This window comes from Uloborus diversus, chromosome 6 (genome assembly GCF_026930045.1).
Source record: "Uloborus diversus isolate 005 chromosome 6, Udiv.v.3.1, whole genome shotgun sequence".
Taxonomy (NCBI): domain Eukaryota; kingdom Metazoa; phylum Arthropoda; class Arachnida; order Araneae; family Uloboridae; genus Uloborus; species Uloborus diversus.
Window position 1 is genome coordinate 13,571,352 of NC_072736.1, and position 17,817 is coordinate 13,589,168.

General features: G+C 36.0%; 1 protein-coding gene across 1 annotated transcript in view; it reads left to right on the forward strand.

The window, feature by feature from the left end:
* Nucleotides 1–17,817, forward strand: part of LOC129224223 (fibroblast growth factor receptor 4-like) — a 32,910-nt gene that overhangs the window by 3,875 nt on the left and 11,218 nt on the right. The window contains 10 exon segments of the mRNA XM_054858646.1: nt 6,935–7,207; nt 9,209–9,325; nt 10,013–10,170; nt 11,746–12,066; nt 12,850–13,054; nt 13,220–13,240; nt 14,066–14,202; nt 14,322–14,452; nt 14,666–14,892; nt 16,287–16,600. Of these exon segments, the coding sequence (XP_054714621.1) occupies nt 6,935–7,207; nt 9,209–9,325; nt 10,013–10,170; nt 11,746–12,066; nt 12,850–13,054; nt 13,220–13,240; nt 14,066–14,202; nt 14,322–14,452; nt 14,666–14,892; nt 16,287–16,600 (1,904 nt within the window).

Here is a 17,817-nt window from a genome sequence, read left to right on the forward strand (position 1 = left end):
ACACAGCTAATCTGGACAAGAATGGCAAAAGACTACTACTATCAGGTTAAGGGTACTAACTAAACTTAGGAAGAATGATTAAAGAATGAGTTAGTACATGTTAAGGGTGAGGTATGCATCAAATATAGGAGAAGAAAGTTAAAAGATCATGTTAAGGGTAAACAGTAACTAGGCAATGCCGTTGTAGTATACCAATACAAAATGGCGCGGTTTTCATCGACGTCTTTCGCTATCTGAAGATCTTCTTAAACGAGTGTCATGCCGACATTATCCCAATTACAGTGAAAATGAGTGCTATTTATGGCTCACAGATTGGTAGAGCATCCGTAAAAAGAAATGGCAATCGAACAACTTGAAAAGCCATGACTGCGAAGTTCGAGACGATGAAGCTTTAGATTAACTAAGAAATCTTAATGGAAAAAAAAAGAAAAAGCAACGTCTTCCAGTCCCCATCAATATTTCATCAGAAAGAGATCATCTCGAATAAAAGTACATTCTTTGAAGGCTTAATTAGCCGGTAGTTGGGGGAAACCTAACCTGGCAGCGAGTGTCGTAATGCTGTGATTAGTATCTGCGTACTCTTCACAATGCTGCCGTGTTAGATTTTCTCCAGCTAACATTGTTCAGGAATATTAATAAACTAGTGGTTACCCCACGGCTTTGCCCGTAATCGAAAATTAAAAGATCATTTTGTTCGCCTATAGTTACAAATATTGGATGATGAATTTCTCGCCAATATATGCTATGTTAATTTGCTCGCCCCTGGTATGGTAATTTGTTCGTAAACGTTATGATAATTTGCTCGATAAAATGTTCTTAAAATTGGAATAGAGAAAGAACAAAGTTGAATTTTTGAAAAATCGATTCGAAGTGCTCACATCCCTATGCTACGAACTCATTTTGTGCCAAATTTCATGAAAATAAGCCTAACGTTCTAGGCGCTATGCGCATAACAGACTGAGATCCAGAGACACAGACTTCCAGCTTTATTATAGTAAATAAAGATTCGTTTTATAGATATTGTCCAACTTTACAATTTTTAATCCTTAGTTAAAACGATTTAAATCATACGGTGCTCCTGAAAATCAGGGGCCTCAGACCACGGCCTAATTGGCCTATTCATTGATCAATCCCCACTAGGACGCCGTTTTTGCATATTTTTACTCTGCCCCTTTTCATGTTATTAGAGTCAGTTGCAAGAAACAATGACTTTTTATGACTTTTTTGTTTGAGCTTTTTAAAGTCTCCTTTAAAAAACTAAACGTTCCAATGGCTTAGGGCAGCGGTCGGCAACCGAAATTGACTGAAGATCAACTTTTTAAGTTTGGTGAACACAAAGATCAACTGATAAGGTGGGGGTGGGAGGCCACTATAGATTTAAACGGCTGTGTTGCACACACACGGTTTAGTTGAGACTGTGCTAACTACAAATTGTAGGTTAACGCTGATAAAAACATACCATTGATATTTTTTAAAAAGTTGTTTTAAATTGCTAAAATAATTATGTGAACACTGTTAACATACATCAAATATTTTCAAACAATTATTGTTGTTTGCTTTAAAATTGATAAAATGATGACAGTAAAAATTTCAGTGATTAAAAGTAATTTCTCTTAAGAAAATTATGTTTTTTATATCACTCTGACTGAAAGCAAAATCCAAAATATTGCCGCGATCGATTGAAAACGAGCTCGAGATCGACCGGTCGATCGCGATCGATGAGTTGCCGACCGCTGGCTTAGGAGGATTTTTTGACTCTTTTAAAATGTAGGAAAAAAGAAATTAATCTGTTATGGTAAAAAATGGAAAAAAAATTTAGAGTAATTCTGACTACCTGTGTGGGAATTATGAACACTTGTTTTTTAAGCAGGAAGGTGCGCCCTTAAGCCCGGGCTAAGCTAGAACTGTATTTAGCAAGCACTTCCTTTTTTCAGTGCCGAATCAACGATTCTTCTGAGTCGGGGATAATCTTAAAATCAGAGAGTCGGAGTTGTAATCGTGGAATCAAAGGTTTAAAATTCAAAGAGACGGTGTCGGTCATTTTCTCTCTAAGCCCGCAACTTTATATCAGTGCTTGTGGAATCGGATTCGAACTGATTTTAAGATAAAGGAGTCGGGGTCGAAGACTCTAAAACTGTCGGAGTCGGAGCCGGATTCTGTCATTTTTCCTCCGAATCCGCAACCCTGCTTCCTTCGAATTTAATTTTTCAACGCAAAAACCCAACAGAAATAGGGTGAGTTTGCCGCAAATCGGCACTGTTTTTTTTTTTTTTTTTTTTTTGTGTGTAATTTCTATCTGAACGTGTTTTGGTGGAAAATTAGACTACTAAGGCTATGGTTATTTTCATCCAAGCTTTAAAAATATTTTGGTAGTGTCAGATAATTCCTCTTTTCCTATATATTTCTGATTCCAGATCACACTTCGCGGCGTCTCGTAAATTTTAGTTTCTTGGAGTTTGAATCAGATGATTAAAAATCTTAAGATGACTTCATTTTTTTTCGAAGTTTTTTTCTTTTTCGGCTTATCTTCATTATTTGTTCCCTTTCAGATGAAGTTTTTCCTTCAAATTGGATTTTAGTTGACTTAAATAGGATTTAAAAATAAACAAATATAATTAAAAAATACTAATTTACTCTATTCTTTTAGTATCAGAATCAAATAGTTGCACTTTTTTGTTTGCCCGCTTTGCTGTAAAAATGCTACGTATTCCTCACTGCTTTCTGGTAGCATAATAACAAAATTTTACAATTTGTTTTCAAAACTTCCACTTTAAATGAAAAGCATCTTTGGCTCTTTTAATTAATATGTGCAGGGCTTATTTTTTTTACAAGGGTTAATTACTGAAGCAATATTAATCTTTTAGTTTATTTTCCCTATTTTATACAAATATGCTGTACCTCCAAGCCTCATTAGCAAAATACTTCTCTTTATGCTCAATTTTGAATGTAATGCCTTCAGATTGTTTTCATAGGAAAGAGAAAAAAAAGAAAAAAAATACGAGTCCACCAGTGGCTGGCTAAGTGCAAAAATTTTGAATTATTAGGTTGAGTAAGGAGAGACTAAACAGATAAGAGTGATGGTTAGGGAAGACACACCCTAAGGTATAAAATCAATCTAAAGCTCATTACTTTTTGCATTGAAAAAGGCGTTCCTTGTAACGCCGAAACACGTGTCTGCGGTAATCTGCAATTTGTGCTTTTTTGACGTTGTTATTTCTTACTTTGCTTTTCAGCACAAAGGGTTTTTTCTTATGATAGTTAAGTTTAGAATTTTCACGAGGACTTCTAGAGAAAAGGAATTTTAACTTTTAAAGTTAAAATGATTAAAAACTGAATTTTTTTAAATAAAAAAATTGATTGATTTAAAATCAATTATCCCTTCTTTTTTCCCGTGACTACTGTACAGAAATATTTTTTGCTTCATTTTACAAAAGTTTCACATATAGACATGATTTAAAAATCGCCTCCCCCCCCCCATTGTTTTTTTACTGCAGGAATCTCCAACCTACGGCCTGCGAACAGGTATCGTCTGACCCACGGAAAGTTTACAAAATGAAAAAAAAAAAAAATAGGAAAAACATTTTTCCTCCCCCATTTGATAATAGCTTCCTTCCCCTCATCAAGCAATTAAAGAGAAAACAATGCCCAGAAAATCTGAAAACCCACAACTGAGCGCTTAATTAAAAAAAGAAAAGGAAAAAAAATAAAAAACCTCGTCTTCAAAAATTACAATGCGGCCTTTAAGTAAAAAAAGCCCCTGTTTTACGGTTTACACCATTTTTTTTCAGTTTTGTATACGCTACATTTTGTTATTTTTCCGTAATCAAGCTTACTAATTTCACTTTTGCGTGAGAAATTGCGGAGAATAAAACTGTTTTAAAGCTTTTCTAATGAAACCTATTTCTTCGAGCTGAGCTCAGCAAAACGGTGTTCTTTTTTCAGAGTTGTGAAATGATTTAGTTTGAAAAATTGTTCTTCTCTAGCGAGTCAGACTGTTCGTCCAAACATTGGGGGCAGAAAAGAAAATAATGGCTATTTTTGCACTCCACCTTCCGTTCCCTGATTGGCCATCGTTTCACGAATGTGCTTTTTCGAGAAAAAAGAGCATGCATAATTTCTTATCCTCCAGGCATATAACTTAGAGAAGAAACAACGTGCAATTTTATTGTGGAAATTCAAAAATTGTTTTTTATTTATTTATTTATTTATTTATTTATTTATTTTTATTCATGAAAATGTTAAGTTTTGTGAAAAGACGGAACAATTCAATAAAAGTGAAAAATAATAGGGTAGTTTCCAAAATTTTAAAAGTATTTTTTTATGAAAGAGCATGCTTAAAACATAGGATATGACCATTTTTTAAATAATTTATTTAAGTTTAATATTTTAAAAAATACTTAAATCGGTGCGCTTTCATTGTTTACACTTCAACACACAAAACACACACACAAATGATGAAATGCCATTCAATGTTGCCATTCACAGAACAAAATATTTAATTCGCATCTTTACTCACGTGTATTGGCAACGATATGGTTGATGACAAGCGTAAAGAGCAAATTTAATTTTTAATTGCTTGATTATCATAACGTGGAAACGTGGTAGAAATATGCGCCAAACAGCATCATTTGTGACGTCATAAAGACCACGCCTTGTTTGAAACATCGGACATTTTAAAACATTAATTTAAAAATAACTGTTGGGAAATGTATTTTCTGGGTCCATGTAATTTTTTTTGCTCATTCTATCCATTTCAATGACTAAAAGTAGTACTTTTGACTGAAGGAAACCACCCCATTATTTTACGTGTGTGAATGAGTGCTTCAGTAAGACAAAGTTGCATATAAAATAGAAGAAAAATGAGTTAATGAGTTAATCAGTAATATATCTTATACGTTACACAAAAGAATTACAGTATGAATTCGATTTAACGATACCAGATTTAACGATTTCCTCGATATTGTGATACATTTCCGTGGTCCGGATTTGATTGCATTGAGTGTCTATGCTCCTCGATTTAACGATATCTTTGATTTAATGACAACTTTTTTCCAGTCCCTTCACAATCGTTAAATCGGGGTTATACGTATTAAATTATTGCCCTCTTACTTTTCATTTAAAATGCTTTTAGCTACTTTTATCTATCACTGTCGGGTTTTACAGTCAAACGTTCAGTGTGGTTCATGTATTTGCAAGCGATCCCCACGATTCGCCGCCTACCGAACAATGGGGTTGTTTCCTTCAGTCAAAAGTACTACTTTTAGTCGTTGAAATTGATAGAATGAGTAAAAAAAAAAAAAAAAAAAAAAATGGACCCAGAAAATACTTTCATTTTCTCAAAAGTTATTTTTTAATTTTTTTTTTAAATGCCCGTTTTTGAAAACAGGGCGTGGTATTTCTGACGTCACAAATGATGCAATTTGGCGCATCTTTCGACCACGTTTCCACGTAATGATAATCAAGAAGCGAATTAAATATTGCGCTCTACGCTTGCTATGAACCATATCGTTGCCAATACACGTGAGTAAAGATGCGAATTAAATATTTTTCTCCGTGAATGGCTACACTGAATGGCATTTCATCATTTATGATGTCACACGACAGAAACTTAACAATAAAAGCGCACCGATTTAAGTAATTTTTTAAAAAATATTAAACATGAAGAAAATATTTAAAAAATGGTCAGATCCTATATTTTTAAGCATGCTCTTTCAGAAAAAAAAACTTTTAAAATTTTGGAAGCGACTCCATTATTGAAATCCGGCTCATTAGATCGCCAATATTTTTCTAAATTTTTAAGATATCGAACTGAAATTTTATTATGAATTGTGGGATCTACTTGGGTTTTAAATATGAGGCTTACAATTTGCAATCTTTCGTGGATGCCCAGTGGAAACTTACTTGCTTTAAACGTTCGTATCTCTTCAAATTTTCAATGTTTCCATTTTAAATTTTAGCATTTTACCTCTCTTGTATGCTCTCAAGTGTTCTAACAGATGAAAAACTCCACGTGTTATAAGCCAAAACCCTGCGAGCGAAATTGGTATTTTTAAAAGAAATGCCTGTATCTTTGTGGATATTATGATAAGTTAACGGAAATAAAAATAATTTCTACATAGTAAGTAAACCCATTTCTAAAATATATAACTTATTCCAAGCTATTTACGATAAAGGATGATCACCCCCCTTTTTTTCGCAATTTAATGCTGGTCCCTTAAATGCATGGGTGATTTAATTTTTGCTGCGAAGTATCAGCTGGAGCATACCTTCTATGTGGCAAAAGTTACAGAACAATTGATCTCTTATTTATCGAGAAATCAGTAAAAACGTAAATTTTTTAAACTGTCCCAATACAGTAAACTCCCGATTAGTTTTATTAATATTTTTTAGCTATTGCCAGTGGCGTACCTAGCATGGGTGACACCAGGGGTGGTAATTTGTGGTGTCACCCCCCCCCCTTCTCACTACATACGCAAAAAAGAAAAAAAAATATGTGAACAAAAAAACATGAAGCTCATACAATGTTCAGAAACAACTACATTTGTGTTTTTACGAAATTTTAAGTGGGCTAATGTACAAAAAACAAATAAAAGTGAGGGATCCGTGGGTTTACCCCCCCAAAAATTTTTCAAATTTGTGATCTTAAAAATGCATTTGAGCTTCATATTTTTCAAAAACGTGCAATTCCACTTAGGGTGTCACACCCCAGGCGGGTGAAACCCGGGCGGAGCCCCCCCCCCCCCAATGACACCACTGGGCTATTGCATATACTAATGCAAAGTTTTTTCGCCGAGTACATTACGATGGAGACCTAGCTTTTAGTGAACTAGCAACCCCTTTTTTCATTGATGTTTTCGCCCCAAAATAAATGAACTCCCTCAAGGTCAGGTATCCTTATTATCGGGCAACTCTATAAAGTTATGTTGTGTTGCAGCGCCACCAAGAATACGAGAGAGCACCCCGGGCTACTTGGAGATTCCGGCCGGTCAGAAGGCCAAGTTGCGATGTCTGGTGTCCGGCAATCCGAAGCCCTCCATCGAGTGGCTCAAGTACAATGAGACCGTGTCCGACGCTTCGGAACGCATCACCATCACCAGGAGCAGTCTCACCATCGGACAACGTCTCCGAGGCAGATGCCGACTCTACTACTGCAAAGCCCACAATGAACATGGTGTGCTCCTGAAAAACTATACAGTTCAAATTATGGGTGAGGATTTGTTTTGGTTATGCGCGAACGAATTCTTTCTCCCTTTTAATTTTCACCTTTTTTTATATTATTTTAGGGAACTACACGAATAGTGTAAAAATGAAGCAAGTTAAAATAGGTAGTTACCGAAAGAGTATAGAGTATATTATAGACACATTTTCTTGACGTGAAAAATATTAGTCCTCGTACCCCTGCAGGGGCGGATCCAGAATTTTTTGAAAGGGGGTCAAGTTTCAATGGTCAGCCTGTTATACCGTTTAAAAAAATCAGTTAAAGGGGTGACCATCCCCCCAAGGGTGTGGGCACACCCCTCATATGCTACGACAACCCACTCACCACCAAATGAGATCAAAACCCTTTCAAATCACCCTCTCCCCCTAAATTTTTCACTGGTGTTATGCCCCACATTTTCATTAAAATCATATTTCATTGGGCAGGCAGGTCACGTTACTGTATAAAATAGTTGGATAGATTTACATAAACATTTTATAGCACACACGACGTGTTTTTTGAAATAGAATAGTGCTGAGGAAAAACATTAAGTTAATTTGAGGTTATTGTTCTTTTGAAAATGAACAAAAACCTCATAATAGCAGTTTGCCCAGTAAACAAACAGTTAACATTGATTCCATATAACTTGTACCCCTGTTATCAAAATGTAAGGTCTAAAGCCAGCTGAAATTTTAAGAAAAGTGCCAAATTGGCGAGAAATGGAAGGTACCACTAGTGGGAAGTACGGGGTAGAAAAGTGAAAAAGGTACCACTAGATTTCATCTTCTGCGTGTAGCAGGACATCCATCTGCAAAACGTGTAACTCACCAAAACTCGTTAAATTTGGCGACTTTTCTTAAAATTTCGGCAAACTTTTAAGACTTCATATTCGATAACGGAGATATGAGGGCAAATAATTTATGTGCCAAAAAATATTTCACTGTACTTTTTCAATTATTTAACACTTAATTGTGAATTGCGATATTTTTGTCTCAAATCTTATGCGGTTTTTAGGTACATGCACACTATAACGACACATTTTAGCTGAAAATGACCTTTTGATCAACATGGGCAAGTATTCGTATTAGTTGCGATAATTATATGGTAAGAACTGCAAACTAATTCATTTAACTACGAAAACAAAATGCTTATACGTTACTTAAAGTCTACTTCAGCTTCTAAAGAATGAAATTAAAATGCTGTTTTTTTTTAATTTAATTTTTTTGCTCCGTTTTAATGGAAGCTATTCAGTGTATTTTATCAAGGAGCAAACTTTTGGAACAAATTAAATTGGTACTCTCAATATTGATGGTAAAATAATGAAATATTGAAAATAATTTAGAAAATTATAAATATTTAGATAACTTGATCATATGCATAAACTACTGAATTAGAATTTGCATTTATGTTAAAACCAATGGCTCTGGGGGTGTTTTCACCCCCCTTCGCTGCGCCACTGAGAGAGCATCAAAACCTCAGTTTTTGCGGCATAAAATTCAGTTCTTTTTAAGAGAATCTTATCCTTTCTTGAAAGTAATTTTTAAAATGCAAACACACCACCTTCAATTTCTGACCTTTTATCACGCATATAGATCTTAGATCATATGTTCAGTTATGTAATTATTAATGCAAAAATGCTGGGTAAGTTTCCATTATTCTGTGTGCGGAAGGAAGGGGACACCAGAAAATAATCGACCCCTGCACCGTCATCTCTTAGGACGGCTCAGGCACAGTCACCGGATTCAGCACTTCAGTCAATCCCTGATTATGAACACAAATAAACCGAGGTGCTTATAACAAACTTAAAAAGTTATGAACATTTTGGTTCATTTGAATTCGATAAAAGTGGCTGGCATCTTAATGAACAGTGAAAATTTCTAAATAGTGGTTAAGTGGGGGGGGGGGGGGGTGGGAGAGGGGGGGAGTCATCAGAGTTTTAAAAAATTTATTAGTTTCGCATTTGTTTGAATTTAACGATGGGATATTTTTTTTCTTCTATATTCTTCTCAGATTCTCAGCTACTGGAAGAACCTCAAGCAGATGACAGCGGCATCAGAACAAGACCGCTTATTAAACCTGGAGAAAAATGTAAGTTGCACACTGTCAAATTAAAACATATTTTACACTGTAAAAACGATTCAGAAACGTCCCTGGAAAATAATGGGCAGCTGATGTGCCCTATTTCTTTCAGTAACATATCTTACAAATGCCAGGAACGTTTTCCGCTAAAATTAAGTAACCTTCTTGAAATTATCCTGGAAACCTCCTGATAAATATTCAGAAATCTTCCTGTTTGAAGCCAGTCGTGTCTCTGGAACTTTAGAGTAAACTTTAGTAGGTATAAAATAATAGCTTGGCACTTTTTTTCCTGCGTTTTCAAGAAAGCCTCAAAAGCATTAATGCAAACACGGCCAAAGCTAAGACAGAATTTTACTCGACTGGCCGCAACCGAACTGAAGGCGATGCACTTTATAAATACGCTTAGTTAATTTTTAAACTGAGAGCTAAAAATATTTTTTACAGCAATTAGAAGTCTGAATACGTGCGACTTGTTGCAATTCAGGAAACTTTTTGACAATGATCCTTGATTTTTCCAGGGAGTGGGATAAAAACCACTTTAATCCCGAAACGTTACACGGAAATACTCAGTAACGTTTCAGAATTCTTTTTACAGTGTATCAAATAACGCATTATTAATGGTTCAGAATTTTAGAGGTAGGCGTGAGGCTCAAGTGATGAATTTTAATGCGTGGATTTGCAAAATTAAATCTCGATGCTTAAAATTCTAGTAATTTCTATTTATTTCACTTTCAGTTAAACCCTACTTCACGCAGCCGTCCAAAATGCTTCGTCTACTGGCAAAACCGGCCGGAAGTTCGATCACACTGAAATGTCCGGCGAACGGTAATCCCCTGCCGGACATCAAGTGGCTGAAAGACGGAAATGTCATAGAAAGGGAGTTAAGCAAAGAGGTAAAGCCTTCTTTTTTTAAAATATATCTTTCTGCGGCAATGAAGTGGGAGTGAGATCTAATGTCATGCGCCCTGTCAAAATGTCGTTAAAGATATCGATGATTCAGGTTACTATAGTTATTGCAGCAGAATCATAGACTTATATACGAGTAAAGATGTAGACGAAGTTGAAATTGTTCCCTCTCAGTTTTTCAAAATGACCTAAAAATTATTGATCAAGACCAGTGATAAAGATCTTTCAGCTTCGACCACTCGACTTAAAAAAAGAATAAATAAAAATTAAAAAAAAATAAATAAATACAGTGACCTCTCACTTATACGCTACCAAAGGGGACAACGAAATTTTCGCGCACAAGTGAACCCCCCCCCCCCCCAAAAAAAGCTTAAATACAGTAAGTTATCAACAGTTATATTAATACTAATAGTACACTACTGATACTAATGAATAAATACGCACATGATTTCCATTTATAAATTGTAATTTAATAAAAATGTAAAATTTGAAGTTGCATGTTTTGTCATTTTTTATACACTGTTACGGTATATGTAAACCTAAAAAACTGTCGCGTGATCAGTGTCATAGTCTGTGAGGATACAAAAGATCCTCGATAGGCTATGTCAATGCTTTCCCGCTTCACCACGACTTTTAGGAAGGTCAACCTTTTTGCATGTAACCCGTTCTCCCCTCTCGATGTCAATCACAAGACTAACTGCACCCCCAATCGCACACTTGAGCGAAAAAACGCGTTCTTGGAAACATTTTGAACATTGGAATAAAGGTGTGTGAAAACATTCAAAGAGACATCAAGAAGGGTACAAATCTTCCGATAAGCAAAGCGTAAATAGGGGATTTAACTAAAATTTGAAAAAAAAATTATCGCGCATAAGTGAAAGGTGCATTTTAGGTTTCGCGTATAAATGGACAAGAGTTAACATAGTTTTCCTATATCGCTGGCCGGGCCCGAGAGAAAAACGCGCATAAGTGAAAAACGCGTATAACAGAGGTCGCGTAAAGCGAGAGATCACTGTAAATAAATAAAATAAAATAAAATTAAATTAAAAAGAGAAAAGCTAGCTGTTGGAACGCTTGCGGAGATTGGTTCTTCAGGTTTGGATAACTTGAATTATTTGTGTGCTGTCGACTGCATCCGTTTCAGGTGTCTTGTTCTTTAAGGTCCTACCTAACTTTCTAGAAAATGGAATCCTTAAAAAACTGCTAGAAGGTTGGTAAGCTACTGAAAAACGATGTTGGTTTGTCATTCCCTTCCAGTGAAGTAGTGATTAAAAATTTAGGGACCATTCTTCACCCTGTTGTCACTGTCTCTAACTTTAGATGTTAGCAATTAACATCAATGTCACAAATTAGTTAGATTGACCTTTATTGAAGCTTATGATTTTTATGCTTTACTCTGAATTTAGATGTTAATTCGTTATTTAGTTACTTTTTCTTTGGTTAATAAAAAAGAAAAATAAAGTTTTCAACTCGAAAAAAAAAGAGTGGCGACTACGAAATAACTTCTACTACCCATTTGTGACTAGAAAAAAAATATCCTAATCTTGATATCTACCTTCTAGGTGTTGTACCGCAAGTGGTCCATGACGCTCGAGCACCTGGTGACGTCGGACAGCGGTTTCTACGAGTGCATCGTCTCCAACAGCGAGGGGGACGTCTCTTGGACGTACAAGTTGGAGGTCCAGGAGAGGGTGCCCCACAAGCCCATCTTCCGGGACGGCTTCCCCTCCAACCTGACCGTCTTCAGCGGTGAGAAAGCCCGCTTCGAATGCAGGTTCATCAGCGACCTCATGCCCCGGATGCGATGGCTCAGGCACTTCGAAAACGCCAACGATTCCGAGTCGGATGATGACTCGGACACGGAGAACATAGAGCCCATAGACGTAAGTTCGGTATTTTTGTTTGAACGCGTGTTTGGCTCACAGATACTCTTTCTATTGTAACTAACATGTTACAGCTTTTATGAAATGACCATCAACTGCCACTTTATTCTGTCTGAACTTTAACGAGACAGCGATTTTCAAATCTTATTATATAATATTGTTTTAAAAATAACAAAAATAGGCATGAAAGTTTTCCGGTTTTTTAAAGCTTTCCGGCTGTTTGTGAGATCAATCTAAGTTTGTCAAAAAAAAAAAAAAAAAAAAAAAAAGAAAAGAAAAAGAAAAAAAAAAAAACGGGATTGAAAATATCAAGGGGAGAGAGGTAACTTTTAAAACAGATTTATAGTAACTTAAACCAGTTTTCTTTTTTTTTAACACACTTAAGTGAAAAATTTAATTTATTTTGGAAACATGCCAATATTGAACACATGCGTCACCTGGAATTGCGTGCCATTTTTGAGACTTCAATCCTTTTGCATCCTGCAAATATTTCAGTAATTTTGGTGGATGAAAGCTGGTTTAACATAAGCTACCTTCAACTTGCATTTTTTTTTTTTTTTTAATTTCTATTTTTTTTTCTTTGTTTTTGTTATTAAATCATTGGCAGTTTCAATTTATCTGTCGCATTGATTTATTTTATAATGCATTTTAAAATATTTTAAATGCATTTAATAACATTCTGATGGAGTAACTAAGGTGGCTCTTCCTATTGCGATACTTTGTAATGAGTTCACGTGTTTATGCATTTACTGTAGTTAAATATGTTTTCTTTTTCACTTTCAGAGCACGGATCCCAACATTACGGATCCGCACATCTTGATCCTGGACAACGTTTCCAAGAGCGACGAAGGGTGGTATACATGCCTGGCGGGAAATGCTCTGGGGGTTTCCTACCGGAGTGCCTTCCTCACAGTTTTAGATCGTAATTATCATCCTTTATCTACTCTTATAAGTTACAAAATATATCTTTAAAATTTTATTGGCAGTTGTGCTCTGAGGATATGCGTTTAGGAAAAAAAAAATGTGTACACTGTTATGCACATTGAAAAAATCGTTATAAGTTACATAAAAGAATAGTGCCAATTTTCTAGCTACAAAGGATTGTACTACAAAGGTGCTCAATTTAACAATAATTTGTTTCAACATACGAAAGGTAGCGTAGCCCTGAGTACAAGTTTGCTACCAAAAGTTTCCCTCTCATTAATGCAGAAATTCAGAAATACTATCCAGTACTACCAGTTAGTACTCCAACCAGAGTTCGATTTCATCTTTAACAATACAGCTAACTATTTTAATTGATGATTTGCCATTTACCAATCTGCATGGTGATGGTTGGTCAAGTTGATCCCGTGCAATCAGCTGCGTGTTCAAATCGATGAAAACACCGATTGTGCGGGTCCAACTTGATACTTGATCAACCACCATGTAAGTCTACATTCGGCTGGCGAAGACACCGACCTGTATTGTTAAAGCTGGTATCGTCCTCAGGTTGTAGTAACTGGCAGTATGTGGCTAGAATTTCTGCACCAGTGAATACATGGGCAAGTTACCTCGGTGACAGGAACAAGGGGCCCTTGGGGAGTGATGCACCAGTGAATGGTGAAATTAGCAGCAAACTTGTTAGCAAGAACTTGGATTTCAATTATCTTAACTTTGGTGCAACTAGAAAATCTGCGCCATATATTGGCGTAAAGTTTATTAATTTTTTTTACTGCTCGAGACTGGAAGCAAGGGGTTGGTTTTCCCCGCTTTTATATTTTAACCTAAGCTTTTCTTTTTTATTTCAATGTCTTTCAATAAATATTATGTTTGCATTAACAAGCTTCTTTCACTTATTTGTTTTTCTTCTAGGACTACAATCAGACAAAAATTAATTTGTATGAATATTCATTCATGCGTTAAATAGTAATTTCAATTTTTCCAGCAGATATTGAAGAGGCTGAGCCCAGCGAGGAGTTCTTGACAGAACCTATCGCCCAGTACTTGTATTGGCTGATAGCGATCTTCATTTTTGTGCCACTGTGTGTTCTAGTCGGGGTGCTCATATGTCGCTACAAATACAATGAAAAAAAGAAAGCTGCCCTCCTCAATCGCAAGCACATCATCGTCACCAAGAAAGTTATTCTTGAAACCAGGGTAAGCGGTTATCTGGCCGTATCAAAGAGGACTAATTTCATTAAAAAAAATGTATTTTATCCTTTTTGCGTTGAAGCCATCAGCTTGTTTTTATTTAGATTTCGGTTTTTTATTTGTAGGATGAGAGTTCAAATTCTATAGTCCCTTTTGTAAAAATTGACCAATCCATGTTGTTTTCGTCGGAGCAAGTGTCATCCGCACCGGAGTACGAAATTCCATTGGATCCTAATTGGGAATTTCCGCGTGAAAGGTAATATTCTTTTTGAGTGCTTTTATTATTCTTACTTTTCAGACTGCTAAGATTTTGGAACTGAATCTTAGTTTAAAGCATTAGTAAAAAACGAACCCTTCCCTTGATCGTGGCCTGGTTAGAAGTAAAGCCTGCAATGTCTTTGCTACTGTCTCAAACTGAGGAAAGGAGAATGTAACTGATGTAACAAATAGCAATCCTATCTATCCTCAGGCTCATCCTTGGAAACGTGCTCGGTGAGGGAGCTTTCGGCCAAGTTGTGAAAGCTGATGCCTTCGGTTTGAACGGATGCCCCGAGCCGGTCACGGTTGCAGTTAAAATGCTGAAAGAGAATCATTTAGACAGTGAAATGGCGGATCTGGTTTCTGAGATGGAAGTCATGAAGATCATCGGCCATCACATCAACATCGTCAACCTGCACGGCTGCTGCACTCAGAATGGTAAGTGGCTATTGTTAATATGTTTTCTAAGAAATTTTTCTAGATGTGTCTTCCGCTGCCTTTCCTCTGATATAGCTAATACTCGTACTCACGAGTAATTTGCAGATCCAAATCGATTTTCTCTAGTAAATGCCTGAAATTTGGGATTCTACTCTCTACTGTCTGACCACGGATTGTATGGAAAGGCAAACATCCGGTTTACAGACGGAAATTTATGCATCTATGAGTTTTTAAGGACGGCAGCGTTTGCAGCTGTTTGTTAGCCTCATAGAGTAAAGAAATAAACATAGAGAGGCCCCGTTTATGGTAAAAAGGAGATGACATTAAAGCCGGAATTATGGGATACTGCGGTGCAATGATGAGCGGGGTTATAACATGATCGCTTCTCGATAATAATTTTCACCAATCTCGCAAAGAGACCGATTAAAGTAGCTGGCGGATTGGTCTGCATTTTCAATCATGTTTTAAGGCAATTTCAAAAACGTGCTTCATAAACTTGAAGAATATCTGAGTTTAAATTAACAACCAATCGAGATTCAGTAATGGAATGTTTTGAATCAAAATGTATCTAAGATATTTAGCAAGAAGCTAAGGATCTTGGGATACAGTGGTGCAACTTCCAGCTTGAATTTCTTAGTATAGCGGAACCTCTCTTTGTAACTTCTTTACTCTATGGTTAGCCTCTAAATTAAGCAGAGTCTCACTGAAATGAACGGAACACGCGCATCAAATTTTTACTTTTCTCCCTTTTCAGATAGACTCGTCTTAAATGGACGTTTGCCAATTTCATACAATCCGTGGTTGAACAGTATGTATAGAATTCAATTGTCTCATGGCATTCTACAGGATGTCGGCGCTTTATACTTTGCTGCTAATGTGTAGGAGCATCAAGTTTTGATGATGCATGAGAGGTACCTATCTGGTATGTAATCACTGGCTAAAACTTAAAGCTTTCAGTAGAAGGAGGCTACTCTCCAAACTTTGTGGATGAAATAACATTTCTCTTGGTATAAAAAAATTAGCAATTTTGATATTTCATCCTCTTGTGTATTCCCACATTTTAAAAGTTAACATTTTCTTTTCTCTTTTCGGAACTTGATTCAAATGTTTAACAATGGATCTGAATTTTTCTTTAAGGCCTGAATCGTAAAAATATCGATGGAATTTTTTTCATCGCAAGCTGAATTTAGGCTCCAATAAAACTTAAAAAAAAGAGAGAGAGAGAGAGCTGTATATAGTAATCGAAATTGGCAGTTACGTTTCTCACAGTGGAATAGCAATCACTTGATTAGTTTTTTCGGTTCCCAATCATGTAAAGATACTACTCGCATCAAACAAACAATTTCAACTCTATTACTTTCGGGCCAAAATCTTGACTATTCCATTTCTTTCAGGACCTCTATTCGTCTTGGTGGAGTACGCTTCGAAGGGCAACCTGAGAGACTATCTGAGATCTCACCGACATGCTTCGGGCTACCAGGTCCCCATAGGTGCCAAAGGGGATCCCTCCGTCCTGAGCCTCAAGAATCTGGTCACCTTCGCCTTCCAGACTGCCCGAGGCATGGAGTATTTGGCGTCCAAGAAGGTCATCCACAGGGATCTTGCCGCGAGGAACGTGTTGCTAACGGAGGATGAGGTCATCAAGATTGCCGATTTCGGCTTGGCCAGAGACATTCATAGCAACGAATATTACAAGAAGACAACAAATGTATGAGTTTTTTTTATTTAAAAAATAAGTTCTTATACTGGTAGAAATAAATGGAGGGGGGAGGGGGTTATAAGTTTTATATGTACACTTAAACAAAATCATTAGGTCAACCTTTACTTTAAAAAAAATGACATTTTAATCTCGCATCTTGGAAATAAACGTTCTAAAAGAATACACAGAAACCTGTTTTTTGGCGGTCTTTTTTTTATGCAAATGTTTTTGTGCGTTTTTTTTTTTTTTTTTTTTTTGTGCCGTATATTAAAATTTCAATTTGATTTGGATTTGATTGACGAAATTATTTTTAAAACGAGCGCGAGGTAGAATCTTTTAGTGACGACATAGGCACCCCGATGGGAAGTCACTGTGACCTCCCAAAATTTTCCTTATTCGGGAAATTTTACCAGAGTACTCGGCGAAAATTATTCACTTGGTTTATTTTGATTTCGTTTAAGATTACTATTTTGTAAGTTTTTGGGTTATTTTCTAACTATGTGAGACTTTTTTATGCGGTTTATCCACCGCATAAAAAAAAAAAAAAAAATAAATAAATAAATTGTGTTGCGGAAACAACTTTTTAAGGCTACTCGTGAAGTTTCGAACAATTTTTTATGCGATTTTTATGCGGTCTCTATCCACCTCATAAAAACAGGTTTGGGTGTACAAATTAACAGCAATTAACATATTTACTATCTCGGGACTGAATGATTTTTATACTCGCGTATCGCGTATGAGATGTTTTGTTCCGCAACATGGAAAATTCTCGAATCCAAATTCAGCATTTCCCAAACTTATCGTATCGTCGGACTCCTGTTGTAAAAGGTCAGATAATTTAAAGTTAAGTGGTAATCTGTTGGGTGTGTTTTTCCCTTTTAGTGTTTAGTTAGCTAAAAGAGATGCATCCAGGGTTTCGATTTTTTTCCCCCGGCAAAATTTTTGAAAATATTGGCCCGAGAGTTAGTTGATTTCCTTAATCTAATCCCATTTCTGTAAGTTTTCAAAGGAATTTTTCGGGCGGGGAAGGGGGGGGGAGGGGGTCCAGATCAAAGTTTACCATTCTGCATCCAAACATATTCTTTTGATTTTATCGATTGTCGGGAGGAAAAAACATTTAAAAAAATTATTGCACAATTACTTAGCTTTAGTTAATAAAATAAACTGATTATTAACGAATACTTAATTATAATACCAGAAAGCACAAGAATGAATGTTTTTTTTTT